General features: G+C 37.9%; 1 protein-coding gene across 1 annotated transcript in view; it reads right to left on the reverse strand.

Moving 5' to 3' along the window:
* Positions 1-18,988, reverse strand: part of LOC140241138 (uncharacterized) — a 37,676-nt gene extending 18,688 nt beyond the window's left edge. The window contains exon 1 of the mRNA XM_072320899.1: positions 18,739-18,988. Within this exon, the coding sequence (XP_072177000.1) occupies positions 18,739-18,988 (250 nt within the window). The remainder of the gene's footprint in view (positions 1-18,738) is intronic.
* Positions 18,989-19,476: the final 488 nt, after the last annotated feature.

Raw genomic sequence — 19,476 nt, forward strand, 5'->3', positions numbered from 1 at the left:
AAAATTACACAAAACGAATACAACCACGCCCCCCCCCCCTCTATAAAGAGATAAGGATGGACGGGATGAAAGGAAATCGATTGCCATCCTTTGTGTCGTGTTTTAAGGCTCGGACGTCGACCTTCGACATCGGACACACAACGTCAGCTTGAGATGGAATCACACGAACTCAAATGAACAGGGGAGGAGGACCAGAATTGGAGAGAGAGAGAGAAAAAAAAAACAAGGTAACAATATACAATTTGAAGTGGGTGATAGTGACGAGGAAATATGGTGACGTAATAATGCGGTCGTTATATTGCTGAGGATGATACTGATGATAATGCCATGAAAATTGTCTCATAATCATGAAATCGATGAAAGTCGCAATGATTCAGAGGGTGTTGAGCATGACCATGATATCTTTGGGACAGAGATAGGATATCTCGAAGAAGCATATTGACAACATAAGCTGGAATAAAGATAATATACTACCAAAAAGGATATAGATGTCGGAGGAAAGCAATGAAGAGGATGAGAGAGGGAGGACGGTGAGTGTGATTACAATGAAAAATTAGATTATGGTGATCATGACAGTAGTGATGTTTATATTAAGGATAATAACACTGTCACAAAGAAAACACCGATGGATGGAGGATATCTATGAGAAGAAAAGATGAAATTATAATTATATCAACAATGAAAATGGTAACGACGATAAAACGAGTGAGAACACCTTGCCTCTAAAATAGAAAAATCGTATGTATATTTCTGTATCATCATCTTCATCATCATTATTTTAATCATTATCATCTACATAGTCATCATCATCATCATCATCAGCAGCAGCAGCAGCAGCATTATCATCATCATCATCATCATCATCATTATCATCATCATCCACATCATCATCATCATCTTCATCATCATCACCATTCTTAAATATTGGTGTTTTTTTTTAATGTCATCGAATGGATTAAACAACTTTCACTCAGCTGTGGAGTGTCTCGTACGCCAGTGAAACTCAAGAGTAGGAAAGATGCTTAGGATCATGACATTCAGAGATAGTATGTCGGCAACGATGCGGAGGATGAAGGACCTTCACTGAACTCCAGGATATCTCGAAAGCAGCAGGCCTTCCTGAAAATTCACGTCGAGCTGTCTGTTCAGGGAAAACTTGGTGCGTGAACATGTCTCCCCCTGGGCTGATAAACATGGGTGTTCATTCTTCAGGCGCAAATCAACCGAGGCTCTCTCACACCCCCTCCCCTCTCCTCCCCGGGCGAACGGAGCAAAAACGTATCGCGTTACCGAACAACATTATACGATGCCTGGTCAGACGTTACTAGGTGAGAATCAAACAACTGCAGGTGGAATCTTCAGCTGCTCAGTGGCATTTACGTTTGGTATCCATTCTCTTCCGCCATTATTATCTCCTTCATCTCTTTCGCAGATTCAAATAAAAAAGAAAGAAATGGAAACATTACAGCCGGGCATATAGTAGACAGGGCTCATGGACATAACTTTACTGAAAATAGATACCGTTTCACTTGTCACGCGTCACGTGATGAAGGATAGAAGGATAGAAGATGGACAAAGATACCAGACGAACTGAACAATACGTAAGTGCACAACAACGAATAAGACTTCTGGGAGCATGCCATACGTCCTATAGGTGTGTGTGAGCGTGGGAGCGTGTGTGCGTATGTGTTGCATTTGTATTTGTAGGTTTTTGTTCTAGTCTTGTTTGAATCTGCATAAAATCATTGTTCACTGATATTCTTTTCATTGTTGATACGATAATGATATCGAACGAAATTTAAATAAAGAACATCATTATAAATGTTAACGTGTGTTAGTGTGTGTGTGTGTGTGTGTGTGTGTGTGTATGTGTGTGTGTGTGTGTGTGTTGGCAGCCGTGCAAATTAAGTAATAACTATGATAATTCACAACATTTATATAGCGCAACGTTAGGAGGAAATGTCTTATACATTCATTTCATTTTCATTTCATTTTTATTTCATTTCCGGCCAAAGCATATAATATGACAATATCATAAAACAAATTAAGTACAATGTAACTTTTACATTTCCAAATGAAATTTAGATATACGTCATTTGTTTACATGAATCAATAAACATACTAGTTGAAGAAATACATGGACAAAATGTGACTGAATCATTACATTCATTATACATTCATGTAAATGTTGCATACGTTATGAAAAAGCCTTCCTAGTTGAAGGCTTTTCGTAGAGAAAAAAAAAGTAGAAAAACGCTGTACTCCAAGAAAACTGCATTATTGTGAGTTCCGGATGAAATAAAGAACCATGTGGTTACGAATGAATTTCAATTCATGCACCGCTGTGTCATTCCAGGTTCTCCTACAATTTCACTCACTCTCTGTTCGTGGCGTCTGAACTCGGTAAGTCAGTCGGATGCCGATACAACCAGAACACGTTTATTGCGCTCCTTTTTTTTTTCCCTCTCTGCTCACCCAGCTGCTGCTACCGAGGACTTTGGGAAAGATATCAGGAATCAGAGGCAAGGATTTACGCGCTAAGATAAATAGATGAACTCTTCGTGTCAGCTAGCGCGAGGCACTTTAAGGGAGTAACGACAGTCGAGCGGTGAAGGCCTGTCATCGAGAGGGGTGAGAGGAGATGAGAGATGGAGATCGATAGATAGACAGACAGAGAGATAGTTAGAAAGATAGACTGATAGATATTTATCATTGATATATAGACAGACAGACAGATAGATAGATAGATAGATAGATAAATAGAGAGATAGATAGAAAACATAGACTGATAGATATATATTCATTACAGATATATGTAGATATATAGACAGACAGATAGATAGATAGATAGATAGGTATATAGTGGATGGATAGATAGACGGACAGACGTATAGAAAGAAACATAGACAGATAGATATATAGATAGATATATAGGTAGATAGATAGATAGATAGATAGATAGATAGATAGTTAGAGACAAGAATGCGAGGAAGAGAGAGACGAGATGGAAAATTGCATCAGAAAGGGACAAACACAACAGACTCAAAGGGAGCCAGGTTTAAAGATATAGAGATATGGCAAGATTTGGAGAAGAACAATAAAGTGGAAAAATCGAGAAAGATAGTTACAGGTAAATAGGGAGCGACAGACAGACAGATAGATAGATAAATAGATAGATAGATAGATAGGGAGAAAGATAAATAGGAAGATAGATAGATAGATAAATAGATAGATATAGATATGGTGGTAGAAAGAAAGAAAGAAAGATAGATAGATAGATAGATAGATATAGATAATATAGATAGATAGATAGATAGATAGATAGATATAGATAATATAGATAGATAGATAGATAGATAGATAGATATAGATAATATAGATAGATAGATAGATAGATAGATATAGATAATATAGCTAGATAGATAGATAGAGAGGGAGGGAGGGAGGGAGAGGCATGAAAAGAGAGAAAGAGAAGGGAATGCAGCTTGAGAAAGATATAATTATGGCTGTGGGAGCTCGAAAGTGGACTGACAAGTCGAGGCGTTAGCTCGGATTAGAAAGGTAGCTACGTGACTTTCAAGAAACATCTCTGGAGAACGTACAATGGCATCACCTCGTACATCAGTTTGGGCGCTGTTTGAATTCGTGTACGAAATTGCCATTTTGTTGTTAAGGGGTGATGAGAAACATAAAGGGAGAGAGAGAGAGAAGAGTCAGGGAAGGAGAATTTGCAGAGATCTGATGAGATTTTGATCATCGGGGAAGTACGTACCACAAGTTGCGAGTCACTAGTTGTTTGAGCAGTTTGTGCTCTCAGTTCCGTTATTTCATTTAATTTTATTTTTCATTTCATTTCCGACGAAAGTATACAATATGACAATTGCATATAAACAATGTAAAGTACAATGTAACATTTGTACATTCAAATGAGATTTAAATCTATGTCATTTGTTTACAATGAGACAAACCATACTTCAGATGTAGAAGTGCATGGACAAACTGTAACCGAATCGTGACAAAGAAAATTTCGGAAATGGAGGGGACTGCTAAAAAGCCTAGATTGTAGAATGCAGTCCCCTCGTGAGTAGTAAATTGTAGTAATAATCAAATGAAACAATAAGACATATTCCTCGGGAAGCAGAACATAACAGTACGATACTATCAGTAAGATACTATCCGATATCTTACAGATCGAAACATACATCTTGTCGACCAAAGTAGAGCAGGGTAAGTGTACGACCTCTTGTATACTGGGGGAAAATTATATTTAATGAGGTCACCCTCTCAATCTTGAGCGCCTTGGTTTGTATGTGTGTGTGTGTCTGTGTGAGAGTGTCTTTTTGTTTACTTGACGCGTATTTTTCATGCTACTAATGCTCGCATAAGAAACCTTGTAACAGTGTGTGTGTGACTTTCGGTGTGCTTGAAAGACTGATCATCGTTTGTTTTGGGGGTCCATGGCAAGTACCCCTCGGGCAATTACCCCAGACCCTTCCCCTGACTCTAATCCTAACCCTAACCCTAATCCTTACTTTAACCTTATCACTAACGAGTATTAAACCGGGGGGGGGGGGGGGCAATTGTCCTGGATGGGGGGTTATAAAAATAGCCCTGATACGGTTCTTTGTCTAAAACATTCACATTCAAACTTATTACCAAGCGAACAGACACAACCCAAAACAACCAGCCAAGAATTAGAAGGCTACTGACCATTTCACGTAAGCCAAAATAAGCCCCATCACACATGTCATAATAATCACAAAGTTTATGCTCATCCTAATATATGTATGTGCAATTTAGTGCTGCATAGGGTTATGTGTATATTAATCTACATGTATTATTTTCGATTACGTATAACTTCTCAAAATAATCAAATACAGAATATCCTGTGAGTTGTAACAGTGGCTTATTAAGTCGAGGAATTCATGTCGACGTCAGAATATGTGCAACACTGTGGTGTTTTCATTAAACATAATTATGTTTGGTAATACATCCTTACTAGTAAGATATTGCATATCACCTGGTTAGAATAAAGAAATAACCTTCGTATGTTTTACCTCTTCCTTTCCTGAAAATGCGATAGATCTATAGATACCATCTTTTTATAGTATTACTTATTTCCATAGCAACATGCAGTGCATGCACATGTATCTTGTAATCTGTATTATGCTCCCCCCACACATACATGCGTGATGAAATTAGATTTCAACAGCATGAGTAGAAGCAACAACAATAACAAAGTGGGAAAATATCGTTGGTAGCTGCTGCAAAAGGTTTGGTTAATTTTGTAGCCATCGCCAGCATGGTCAGTATTATACTTTTATATGTTAAAATGTAGAGAAAAACTCGGATCACACTAACATGAAAACGATTTATGTTCTGTTCTGTTTTGTTTTAACAGTGCATCGGCAATCACTGGACGACTCTTGTGCAATCGATCACGTCGTCGTGCATGATAGCTGGTAACGGTAGCCGAGAGCGACTTCCGTGTGGTGATAATACAAAATTATGCATAAACTTCGCGAGGTGAGGAACGCGCAAATCGTGTAGGAATAATTCTGATGAAGCTTTTCTCCTCAACGCAATGATTGATAACGCTGACGTGATGCATTTTATCGATTCTATTCTGCGGTATACCCGGAGTCACTCTTTCTTACACGTGATGCTCAGAAATTAATAAAGAAAAAAGAAAAGTCGATCTTGATAAAAATGCAGATCCCCTATCAGACATCGTGTTACCTACCCACAAGACCCGCAGAATTTGAGGAGAATGTAAAAATGACTGAAAAGAGAATGCAAAACTTCATCAAAAGAGAGATGCAAACCATGGGTTCATCACCGACCTTCTTTTATGTCGGCTGCAAAAATGATGATACTCACGGAACTAATCATCATCATCATCATCATCATTATTATCATTATTACTATCATCATATTTATCATCATCATCATCATCATCATCATCATCATCATCATCATCACCATAACAACACCACCACCACCACCATCATCATCATCATAATCATTATCATCATCTATTCATCAGTAGCAGCAGCATTGTCATCATCATCATCATCATCATCATCATCACCATTATTATCATTATCATTATCATGTCATAATTTCGCAAATGGGAATCTGATAAAGACAATGAAATTGATCAGAGTGAAAACCTAATGCTTGTTCTCATTGTCATGTTCATTTTTTATGTAAATTGTGCTGCATACTACCATTCGTCCATGTAGCACTTTGTGGTGTGGTATATTATATTGCATATGGGACAGAAAAGCGACACCAGTGTATCTTTTTGGAAGTGCGTAATGGCAGCTTGAGCGCAAATAACTCTTCTCATTGCTATGTTATAATAATTACCAGAATACAAAAATGGTTTTTGAAATCTATCAAAAACTTCCAGAAATTTGTGATTTTGAAGTAAAGTTCATTGTAGCGTGATATATTATTCTCCTTTCATATCTACCTTAGATGTGTATATCTAGACTGAACCTGCTAATATGAAAGCGAAAGTCGTCATATCCAAAATGAAGAAAGTTGGAAAAAGGTGAAGTAGCACTTTTATTATTCGAAGCGAGGGTATATCTGGGAAAACTTTGATTTAGGTCTAACTACATTAGAATCTCCTAGTTTTCACGTTGACGCTTTTAGCTCGACACACGAAGTCTTTATGCGATCATGCACATAACAAAAGAACACTCTTCGTGCAGAAATGCCCATAAAGAACTGCTTTATGACGAATGATGAAATCATACCAATTTCTTGTCTATTATTTGCTCTTCCTCCGCACCCATCTTAGAAGTGGGAAATGAGCGTTGGAAGAGGGATTCCTGGCACCGCTGAGATTTCTAAGGATGCGATCTTAACGACGCCAAAACGTGATTACGAGTCTATCCTGGGAGCAGCGAAGTACTCATACTACAGAGAGAGACAGAGAGAGAGAGACAGAGAAAGATATGGAGAGATAGAAAGATAGAGAGATAGAGATAGAGGGATATATATATACATATATAAAGAAAGAGAGATAGATAGACGGACAGGTAGACAGGCAAACAGACAGGTACAGGATGAAGATAGAACATTAGGATTTTGTGTGCTTTTTGTGTTCGGAAGGGTGTGTGATTTGTCGGTGTGTATGAGTGTATGTAAGAGACAGACAGAATGAAAGAAAGAAAAGATTGAGATTGTCTGTGTGAGAGAGTGAGAGATAAAGTGAGAGATAGTGAGAGAAACAGATGGAGAGAGGAAGAGAGATAGACAAGGAGAGAGTGGAATACCAGGGCCCATCCAGTCATCATCTTGAGGCTCTTATCTCTGCTTTGTGACCTCGATTTGACATCACCCTCTCTTTAAATCTCTTTTTGCTATCTCCTGGGTTTCGTTTTTAAAGTGCTATAATAATTCCAACCATCCTTTTAAGCAAGTGCCGACAATGTCCACGACATCATATCTGTTGCTGGCAAATGGCTGTATATCGGCGTGTTTCAAATGTTAATTCACGCACTGCCGAAATTTGTTTTCTCTTCTTTTAGCCGCGAGATATATGGTAGGATTGCACTTCAATCTTTTTCGAGATACATGATCATGCAGTTAGGTTTCAGCGCATTAAGGGTGACGTAAAATACACCTTTTGTGGTTGTTGTTGTTTGAAACATTAGAGGCATTGTAAATCCATTTCTGCAGGGTAAACTCAATCCCATGATGCTTTGCGAGTGTTCTGCCTTGAACAATCGTCGAAGCGTACTAGTATAATGGATTATGAATGTGTGTGTGTGTGTGTCCTTTATTTGATTCTTTCTATGTGCTTATGTGTTTATATTTCAATTTCAATTTTATTTTCGTGATAAAACAATGAAAATTACATAACACTGCGTAAGAATCGATTATTTTTTTTTTACCAATATGCGTCATCATAGCGTACATTGACGGCTTATCACTTTTTCATATAAAAGTTTCCACTCCTTAAGGGGGTGACATATCAATCGCATTCAAAACAAAGCGATCGGACAATTTGATCTGTAACAGTCGCAAGAGGTAAGACTATAGCATTAGACTAATGTGGTGTCAGGAATGGGGGAGGGGGCCGTCCAGTACTGCTATACTCTAGAGCAGCTCTCATAGGCGTTCATCTACACACCTCGGCCGCCCTGAAGTCTGGTTTGGCCGAGAGCCACCAACACTCTATCAACATTACTGTTTCATATCCCTTAAGTCCATTCACGGCTGCCAGCTTTTCTATTTCCCCTATTCCAACATGATTAAACACCCTGAGTCTCCCCTTCACACGTCGCCAGGTGTAGACAGCATTTTTCATACACTCATGAAAGGACGATGGTTAACACTTAGGTTCTGCGTAAAGTTCCAGTGAGATGCTTCATAAGACTACTCCTTGTGCCCCCACCCCTTTCAATTCCCGAAAGGGACAATCCCCGGGGATCTAATTACGAAGTGTAAATCGCATCTCATCGTGAGAGACCAGTCCCGAGAGTCGGGGGAAAGTGTCGATGTTATGAGGTATCTGTCCCGAGACAACCCCGAATTTGATAGTGGTCCCGAGACAACCCCAAATTTGATAGTGGCAAACAGGGTTCACACACACACACGCACACACACACACACACACACACACACACACACACACACACCATCCTTATTCACATTGATCTGTAGGGTACATCGCACCCGGTTGCTGGAGTGGTATTGTTCTTTGTAAACCACTACTGGATTACGCACCCCACAAGATTGACAGAATAATGCCCTCCGTGTTGCGTTGCCTTGTTCCCAGCGTGAAAGCCTTGTTAAGGCACACACACATACACATACACTCACAAACTCCCCATCACACATGCACATCTGGACACACGACACACACCATCTCATTAATCGAGGTACAGTTCAAGAGCATCACCTTAATTACCTTTCCACACACCAATTAAGACATCAGGATGATACCCATTTAAGCAGGCGTCACACTGTCCAGAAGTCGCGCAAAAATGGACACAGTCACGATAAAGGAAATCGTTCCAATTTTGCTCTGATCGTATAAACATCGAGTTTCTCGTGAGGGCATCTTTAATGCCATCGTATATTAAAGGGTGTATACAGTTCTGGTCGAGGTGAGGATTTAGCTTTTAACGTTTTGCGAGATATTCAGAAACCACTCCATGAGATGTCAAAGAACATGCAATTCTAAGGGGTATCAAAAGTTTATCTGATGAAAATCGGTTTTGAAATGGCTGAGATATCCAAAAACAGGGTGAAACAAAGAGATCCCATAAAAGGCGTGGCCTGTCGCCTTTTATTATTATCACTTTTTTGGATATCTCAGCCATTTGAAAACTAATTTCATCAAATAAACATTGAATCCTTCTTAAAATGACATGCTCGTTCATATTCCATAAGAGGTTTCTCATTATTTCACTTAGGAATGTTCAAAACATGAATCCCCACCTCAACCAGTACTGTACAGTCCCTTTAAACTGCCGGTGGAGCTTCTCAGGCTGCTAATAAAAGATAGCACTTGCTTCGGGTGTTGATCGGCTTTTGATCAAGTTCGGGGCCAACTTGAAAATTCCACATTCGTATAGCAATCTTGTGATAACTTCGGTACAGTGTGACGTCCGCCTTAGGGAACATGAGCTGTGTGAACGATAACAACAACAAAGTCTTATATCAAGATTGTGGTATGACATGATAAGGGCAATACCGACAGTAGCATGATTAAAATAACGATCCGATAACAGTCTGATAATGGGAATAACAATTGCTAATTGATTTCATTGTATTGTCATCTCCATACCTGTCCATATTTCCATACCTCGTTTATTTATGTTTTGTTAAATTTTAGATTGAATTTCATTGGACTTAATTGAATAATGACATAGCGAATATGATTTGTGATGATAATGATGATCATGGTGATGACAGAATCATGATAAACATACCGATCATACTGGTATAAATTCATTCATTACGTTAAAAGTCATCTTAACGGCAATGACAAGCAAGGAGATTAGCGCCTGGAAGTAGACTACGACAGTTGCCCCAATTTTCTCACAGTGTAATTTCTGCATGATCGATAAATCACCGTCAATCTTCTCTGTACAAGTTCAAGATCAATAAGTCATTCTTCATCGATTTCAGTGGTCTGGAAGTTTGAAGTAGCATACTTACAAGGAGAAAACAACTACAGAAAGAAAAACCAAACCAAACCAAACATATTCTGAATCAATAGTTGCAAAGTCGTAATACTGAATAGAACAAGAACAATTCTGATACTTTGTTCTCTCAAGAACGTATTGATATAATGGTTACCTGCTTCTTGAATTATTACAAAACGGTTATATACAATCCTCACCTAGTTGCCTAGATTCATCAATAATAGTCTACACACTGTATAGGACACATCTTGGTCCATTTCTAGAATATCTCTTCAATATTCTGCCTTCATGGGTATAACGTCAATGCAAATATTAATTGGACCAAACCGGCTTGGCGACATGTAAAACTGTACAAATTTCACTGTGGTATTTTTTTCTCTCTCTCTTCAACGCCGCGTTGCAAGCAAAATTTGTGAAGTTCACCGCGATGATTTATTATACCAAGATTGAACGCGAGCTATAAACGAGCCAGTTTCTCCCTTCTTCTTCTTTTTCTTTTTCTTTTCATTTGTTTGTCATATCTGCCAAAATGTATTCCGATGACAGCACGCTACGGCAAGATAGCGGTTCAGGGGAGTGGAAATTGATCTACATTGGACGTGTAGTCATCATTCGTCATTGATAAAAACGACAATCTCTCCAGACGCACAGAGGCTTCAATAAGCTGCAGGCGTAAACTACCCTTGGAATCTCCCCCCCCCCCCCATTTTTTCTGTTTTTTTTTTTTCATTGACTGTGTCTCAGTAATTCAATAATTGTGCTGTTCTTGGCTTCTTTTGCGTTTTTTTTTTCTTCAATCTTCTTCGTTGCACGTGTCTTTTTGTCGTCACAAAATTCTATGATCGCGCATTTTGCCTTGAAAAAAAAAAAGTTACGCACGTTTGTTGCTTGAGGCATCTGTACAAAGTGAATACACGGGTATGCTCTGTTAGGTCTGGATTAAAGTAATAATTTACCATTTGCAGATGAAACAAAAACCCAGTATTAGTGCTTTAAAGTAGTTCTAAAATGTGAGTTAGGGATAGAAACAATCACTGTAAAAATTTGAACCTGTATAATCGATGTTAAGTGTTGTTAATACACAAAATGTGAACAATAGCTATAATAAAAATGTTTTCAGACTAAACCGTCCACAGTTATGCTTTATTGAGAAAAACACTGATATCTCCTTATATTTTAGGCTTTATTGCGAAAATTTTATATGGTAGGATGTTTTGTGATACAACAGAACTACACATATGCATCAAATGTGATATCTTGAACATTTTTTAAATCACCGCTCCCAAAGGTAAAGCGGACCTTTAATTAAACGGCTACTAAGGGAGCACTAACTATGAGACCATTTTTTTTTTTATGGAAACCCACGAGTCATATACCACGAGTTCGACATTCAAAGAAAGGTCCATTAGTCATTCAGCCCATGAGTTTGACACTATATAGGCAAATAAGGCCGATGAGCTCGAAACAGCGTAAAGACAGCCCACAAGTTCGACATTACAACACGTGGCTTAATGTGTCGGTCTCGTGGGCCTTGTTTGCTTAGTGTCGAACTCATGGGCGGTATGACTAATGGGCTGTATAAATCATTGCCTGCTGACTCTTGGGCTGTATGACTAGTGGGTGTTGGTGTCATGACGTGCACCCTTTTTAATCCCCTCCGAAGGACCAGGCGATGAGATTGAAGTGCACTGCGTAAAGCTACAATCGTTCGAACCAGGGTCCTCCCGATTCAGTGCCACTCATTCTTATCCACTGAACCACACAAGGGCTTCTCTTCCAAGTCCACTGTGACTCCAATAGGACTGAGAGTTCTCTCGGATTGTGAGATTCATGGCTGTTACGACGTAGAACATTTATCATCAGGGTAAAAGGGCTTCCATTACTTTGCTCTAGCAAAGAGGCAAAAAGGCTTCTCTGACGTCGATTTAGACGCATTCTAACACGTCAGCATGATGTGTAGGTGCTTGTTTGTGTTCACTACGCTCATCCAATCAAGAAAGGTCAGGGCGTCACTTACAGATCGTAAGCGAGCCAGATCGGTAATTGTTACAGCCTTGCTACACGATCCTGTCCTCGCATTGAGCTAGACTTGAAATCAATGCCAAACATTCTATTTAGTCTTCCGTCAAGAAGTGTAACGCAGTCATGTTCATAGTTTTCGAGTTGTCCGTCTGTCCGTCCGTCCATCTCAACCAGATTCTATTATGCCGATTTACGAAAATATGTTCAGTGGATTGCCTTGGTGCTGACATCTCCTTTGGCAAAACTCTTCTCCACACGTTCACACGTTAGACAGAATGAAAGTCCACTGAGTGTAAGTGTCACAAACAGACTAGAATAAAGAAAATTGGTCAAAAAAAGAACAAGAACAACAACAACCAACAAAAGGAATAAAGTTTCAAAAGATATCCATAAACTGTGATGAATATTTGACATCAGTGTTGTGGAAGTTTTTTTTTTTTTAATGATTTTCCTCCACTCAGTTAGTTGAAGATTCACTTTAGTTTTAAGTTAACTGTAATAAATAAGATACCCCCCCAAAAAAAAAACAAACAACAACAACAACAAAACACACACAAAAAAAAAACCCAGAAGAAACGTTAATGAAGTCAAACTAGAGTATATATAGGAGCCCTGCAGATATGAAGCTATACATGATTATTTTCCAAGCGGTCATAGTTATGATGGTAGGCCTATATTAAAAAACATGAGGTGATAAATCTATAACTTCACTAATCTCATGTACAAAATTATCATTAAACCTCTCCCTTTTTGAATGAAATATAAGAAAATAGGCGTAATCTCTTAAAATTAAATGCAATAAAATAGTCGAGATAGCCATGTGAAAGAGAGATAGATAGCTGAATATCTAATTCAAAGGGATACAAAAGTGTGATACTTTGGCTGTTGTGATACTTTATGTAAGTCATGACATCATCACCTTGTGTAATTTGCATATGTAATTCAAAAACTTTCTCACCACACTCCAATGTTCTTTTGGTTAGACATTGCTCTGGTGGACTTTCCCCGCCCCCTATTTACAGACAACGTTAGCATGATGCTACTTTTCACCTTAAATGCTGCCCGCAGGCAGGGTGAGCAACAAATGGGTTACAGATATTAAGTAGGACAACCCCCTATGATTAACAGAAACCGCGGTCCCGACACATAAGAATAGATGCGGCAAATAGATCACTGACCTATACACCTTCAAAGCCATTCCTGTAATGACGGAACTGTCGATAGATCGGATCAAAAATGAACAAAGCCTCAATCACCGCCATTGCTGTTCGGGCAGCCGACCGCAAAACCAACGTGGAAGCACACAAACACCACATCTTCATTAGACTGCACGGTGTATACCCATAGGTGTATAGGCCATAACTTCAATAAAATACATGCATGGTGTATAGCAACAGGTGCATACAATAAACCTTTGTTAGAATGTATAGTGTGTTATGTCGAGTAAGTGCTCACAGGTGTTTACCCATACTGACAATACAATGTGTGGTGTATACCCATAGTATGACTATACGCTTACGCGCTTTGTTCTTCCCCCTTTTCGCGTACCACTACCCCACCTCCGTGGGTATACCATCCTATACACGTGTTTTGACAGTCTTATGCATTTTGACGTTAACCTAATACATTACTTATATATACCCTACAGAGATTTCTTTCATTCAAAAGAGAAACATTCAGGAACAATCAAGGCAGAGTAGATTCCCACATGTGAATCGATATTTGTTTTTTATCTATTCATTTATTCCTATCTATAGTTACTTGCAAAGGGGATCATGTCCAGAGGCAAAAATGTGCCTGGGTGATACAATATGCTGACTATTGCTAGACGATAGCTGGGGCGAACCACGAAGGGTCGGCACACTTATCGATCAATGTAGGCCTGCAGTTGGTTATTTTCTTGGTCTCTTTTGATTTAAACAGATACGTTAAAGGGACATGTATTCCGGCGACATGGGTACCTCCTGACGTTACGTACGCTACATATCTCTTAAAGGGAAGATAAACCCCAGAACAATGTGGATTGAGTGAAAGCAGCAACATTAGTAGAACACATCAGTGAAAGTTTGAAGAAAATCGGACAATCGATGCAAAAGTTATGAATTTTTAAAGTTTTGGTGTTGGAACCGCTGGATGAGGAGACTACTAGAGGTTATGACGTATGAGTGGACTACAATATCAAGAAAATATAAAGAAAATACTACAAAAATCCATTTTTCATGAAAATTACAAATTCCATCAACTTGATATTGACATATGTTAAGGGTAGCAATTATTCCCCCTGCTTTCTGAAAGCGGTTGGTCCACTGCTCTTTCATAATTCTAGAAAAGTGAATTTTTGTTGAATATCCTTTATATTTTCTTTGTATTGTTGTCCACTCATACGTCATATCCTCTAGTAGTCTCCTCATCCAGCGCTTCCAACACTAAAACTTTAAAAATTCATAACTTTTGCATCGATTGTCCGATTTTTCTCAAACTTTCACTGATGTGTTCTACTAATGTTGCTGCTTTCACTCAATCCACATTGCTCTTTGGGTTTACCTTCCCTTTAATATTTAGAAGATATCAGTGCAATGAGGTAGTAAATGCGCAAGCCGACATTATCCAGAGATTGAACAAACAGTCGTTCAAAATCTGTAGTGATCATAGTAGCAGTTGTAATTTCGTAATATATCGTACTCTTATATACATGAAGAAAACACAAGTGGGATCCACCTATGGCATTATGCTTTCAGAAAAAGGAACACACAATTTAGAGGATTCTTACCTACCCTCATTAATTAAGAATATGTTATTATCAAATAGAGATATGTGTATTATGTGCATGAATACTATACATACACACACAAACACACACACACATATATATATATATATATATATATATATATATATATAATATATATATATAATATATATAGCGAAGAATCAAGAAATAAACTAGTAATGCATTATTTCGCCAATAAGAATGAGTTTATTGAACAACTCAAATTTTCATTTTCTTATTGGCGAAATAATGCATTACTAGTTTATTTCTTGATTCTTCGCTATATTGGAGCCAATACGTGAATTCGCAACATGTTTATAATATATATACATATACATGTATATATATATATATATATATACATATATATATATATATATATATATATATATATATATATATATATATATATATTTGTCCTGTATAAAAGTTCTTAAGTGTGTTCCTGATAAAATACCCTCATATCTTTCATCCGTAAAGAAGTCAGTGTTGCTTATCAAGCAAACGAGGTATACTTTATTTCCTGTGTAGTCAAGCATCTGTAATTTGATACAGAAAAAACTAGATCCACGAATCCTCAACAGCATCAGTGTCGGTGTTTGATTACAAGAATGTAATCGTGTCCGATTGGTAATTGATACTATCCCGCCATTTTTTTTTCTACCAGTGGGGATACGCTGCTGTGATAACAACGTGGCAATATTCATCGTCCTCTAAGCATGCTAAGGAAACCATAACTCTAGCGAGGCACGTACGACACTATTGCTCGGAGGTCCCCGTACTGTGGGTGGCGGCATTCCGTTCATATCGATGGCAGGCGCCAAGTTACTCGTGTTCCAGATTTGGCGACATTTTCGTAATCATTCAATATTTAGCAGACAATATCGACAATCGTCAGTCTGTCTCTCACGAGTGTTAACAGAATTTTCTGAAATAATGAATCAAGGTATCATAAACTTACTTGATTGGAGATGGAACCCCTCTTCCTCATGCCCTACGCAATTTTGTGACAAAACCAATAAATTTCCCGCTGACAATAAGAACAAACACCAATACTACACACAGACAGACACAAAAACACGTAAGATTATGCATCGAGGCAAATTTGGGGAAAACAAGTTTAAAAGAGCTATGGCATACGAAAGGTTGATTCGGAACATTTGAAATCGACAGGCCATGAAGTAGGATCTAGCTGAAATGAGTGAAAATAATTGAAAAAAACAAACAAACAAAACATATTTTCATTTAAATGTTTGAACGGAATTTAGTAGGGCGTTTTTGTGGGGGGGGGGGCGTTTCAAAGCACCGTCTTATTCACATTATACGTGACGTTTCATCCGCTAATTAATTTCTTTGGGATGAAAAATGGAGTGTCCACAAAATTTTTTTCGCGAGAGTGTATCCCTTGCCTAAAAGGATTATGATTAGCAAGTTCTATTATCGAACAAATACCAAAAATGTCCTTTTTTTGACGTACCATGTAGACAAGAACTTTGATGTCTGCTTCAATAATGCTTACCCCATGCTTACCCCACAAGACAAAGGGACTCATTTCACCTTCCACGTACTCGCACACTCCTTGCTCAAAAAAACCCCCAAAACAATTGTTTTTACCGGTCCTAAATTTTGGAATGATCTTCCCGCCGATTTAATGAATTGTTCTAGTATGTTTACATTTAAGCAAAAAATGAAATTAATGTTAATAAATGAATATAACCAGCCTGATTAGAATTTTTTAATGTGTTATATGCGCAGTATCCTCGTTTAATGTATATTTCTGGTGTATGCTTCCGTTATATAATCACTGCATCCGTACCTGTATCAACATTTCGAACTCATTATGAAGTTGATATTAGATAATGTGCACGCATATACTTGTGTATCTATATCCCATATTTCCACTCAGTTCTTATTCATTGGATTCTTTTCTTTTTTCACTTTTTCTTTTTCTTCTCTTTTATTTCTTTTTCCCTTTGTACCTTGATATTTTAGCTTTCATAAGTTTCGTCAGTATCACTTTGTGTCCTATCTCCATTGATTGCATAGTAAATTTACACCGATATTTTTTCATGGAACCTGCGTTTACAAGCTTTGCTTTTGCGGTTCCATCATATTTCACAAGTTATAGAGAATTGTCTTATGTACATTATGTATGCTGACACACTTTCTCTTCATGACCCGACTTATAAATATTGTGTGCTTTGCTTGGTTTGCATTCTTTTTTTTGGATGTATTTTGATGTCAAGTGAAATATGAAAATAAACGTGCTGGAACTGTTCACTGTGTCTCGAGTGCAAGACCAGTGCAGTTTCAGTTATTCAATTCAAATCAAATAAATAAATAGATAAATAAAAAGTACATTATATTTACATGCATACATACATACATACAAATATATCTGCTTTCGTCCTGACATGAATAATTACACATTTCAGTCGCATATTGCCGTAATGATATCTTAAGGTGACAGACAACTTTTTGATAGCATACAAGTTGTTGGTCCTTCTCGTATAGGTACCTACAGTCATGTGAATTCCCCCTTCAGAGGTGTACGATTTTTTATTTAGTTTGCTTCGAATTTTATCAATGTGATAAATTTGATAAGTCAAATATAATCTCACTCGTTCGATTTCCTTTTCATATACCAATTCATTTAAAGTGTTAATGTGCCGTTTTCTTTAGAATGTGTTTGCTGGAATCTTAACGTCGTTCACTTATTGAACAGTTAAACAGATTAAAGGTCCTGTTTACCTTTGCGCGCAGTAATTAAAAAAATGCATATGTGTGGGTCAGTTGTATCACAAAAGATCCTACCATACATAAATTTTGCAATAAGAACTAAAATATAAGGAGATATCACTATTTTTCTCATGAAACCATAACTGTAGACGGCCTAGTCTAAAACATTTCTATCGTAACTATTGTTCAGATTTCGTATATTCAACAATACGAGGTCGTAACATGGATTATACTGATTCAAATTTTTACATTGTTTGTTTTTTCCCTAACTCACATTTTATAACTATTTTGAAACACTGATGCTTTTTTTTTTATCTGCAAATTGTAAATTATGCTTTAAAAGTTATTAAACCCAAGCTAAACACATTGACAAGGAAATGTTGTCAACCAACGTCAACTGAAACTAAAATGTATATCGTCTCTGTATTTATAGATTGTCTTCTCCTTCGACAGTCCACATACTCTGTTTTTCAGGGTGCTGCAACTAAACTCCTAAAAAAAAGTTTGGAAATCTGACTTCAGTTGTAAATTTCTCCAGTTTGTAAGCACTATTCCATACATGTGTGATATCAATGGAAAGATTATTAAATTTTCTGTGAAATGATATCCTACTCATTACGATTATGCTATCAAGTAAAGGTCTGTACTCAAAAGTGTCTGATAAGATCTGCATTGAAAAGCTGCAAAATGAACAAGAACGGTCCTTATGAATGAGAATGGTCCTGAAGAGTAAATAGAGAACATGTTCTTTTGTGTTATGTCTTTTATTCTCAACTGGTCAGCCATGAAGGCAAATTTCAATAGAAATCTTAACTTCACATTCATGTTTTCAATGGTGCCATGTGAGGCAATTTTGATAGCACATCAAGTTTTATGGTTATACATCATGCCACGTGTAAGCAATGTTCAAAAAGCCCGCTGCGGCAGCGGCGCCATAGGGCAAATTGAAGCTGAGATGCTTCAAAAGATAACAACGCAAGACCACATTGAGCGAGACTTTCTTGCGCAACTTTCTCGAGAGAGAGAGGGCATCACTAGAATGGACTGGCCTGCATGCAGCCCCGACCTCAACCCCATAGAACATCTTTGGGGTCACTTTGGCCGAGCTGTGGGGAAGAGGGTCACAAATCCAACGACATTGGCAGGACTCCGTCAGATACTGGTTGACGAGTGGAACGCCATTCCTCAGCAGCGGAATCACGAAGCTAATCAACAGCATGAGGACACGGTGCCAGGCGGTGGTGCAAGCACTTGGGTCGTCCACCAGATACTGAGCCCCGAGCATGTTCATTGACAATTATAAAGACAAAGTTAACATAAAGTGAAGATAAAATAACGCAAAACGAAGACAAAATAAGGATGAAACTCCAATAAAACTAAGACCATGCCATTTCGCTTCTTTATGTCTTTGTTGTGGTTAATGTGGCGAGGTTCTGTGAGATAAAATGGTTTGAGTCATGATCGTTTGTATTCGTGTGTGTGTGTGTGTGTGTGTTTGTTTGTTTATCTGTTTGGTTGAATGCATACATGTTTCATTCCATAAAAATGCTGATGTTACAGTAAATGAACGCCAAAGAAACATGGGGAACTCACTCATAACGAGGAAACTCCATTAGGGACGTCAAAAATTGGGCCATTTTGCAGCTTTTAAGTTCTGACTTTACCTCATATTTGTAAGCACTGCAATTCCATGTATACGATAATCATAAGTATGGTGCCATTTTAAAGAGAATTGAACAATCTTTGTGTGGTACTCAGCACAAATAAATCATT

The sequence above is a fragment of the Diadema setosum genome, chromosome 17 (assembly GCF_964275005.1).
Source record: "Diadema setosum chromosome 17, eeDiaSeto1, whole genome shotgun sequence".
In the NCBI taxonomy this organism is placed as follows: Eukaryota; Metazoa; Echinodermata; class Echinoidea; order Diadematoida; family Diadematidae; genus Diadema; species Diadema setosum.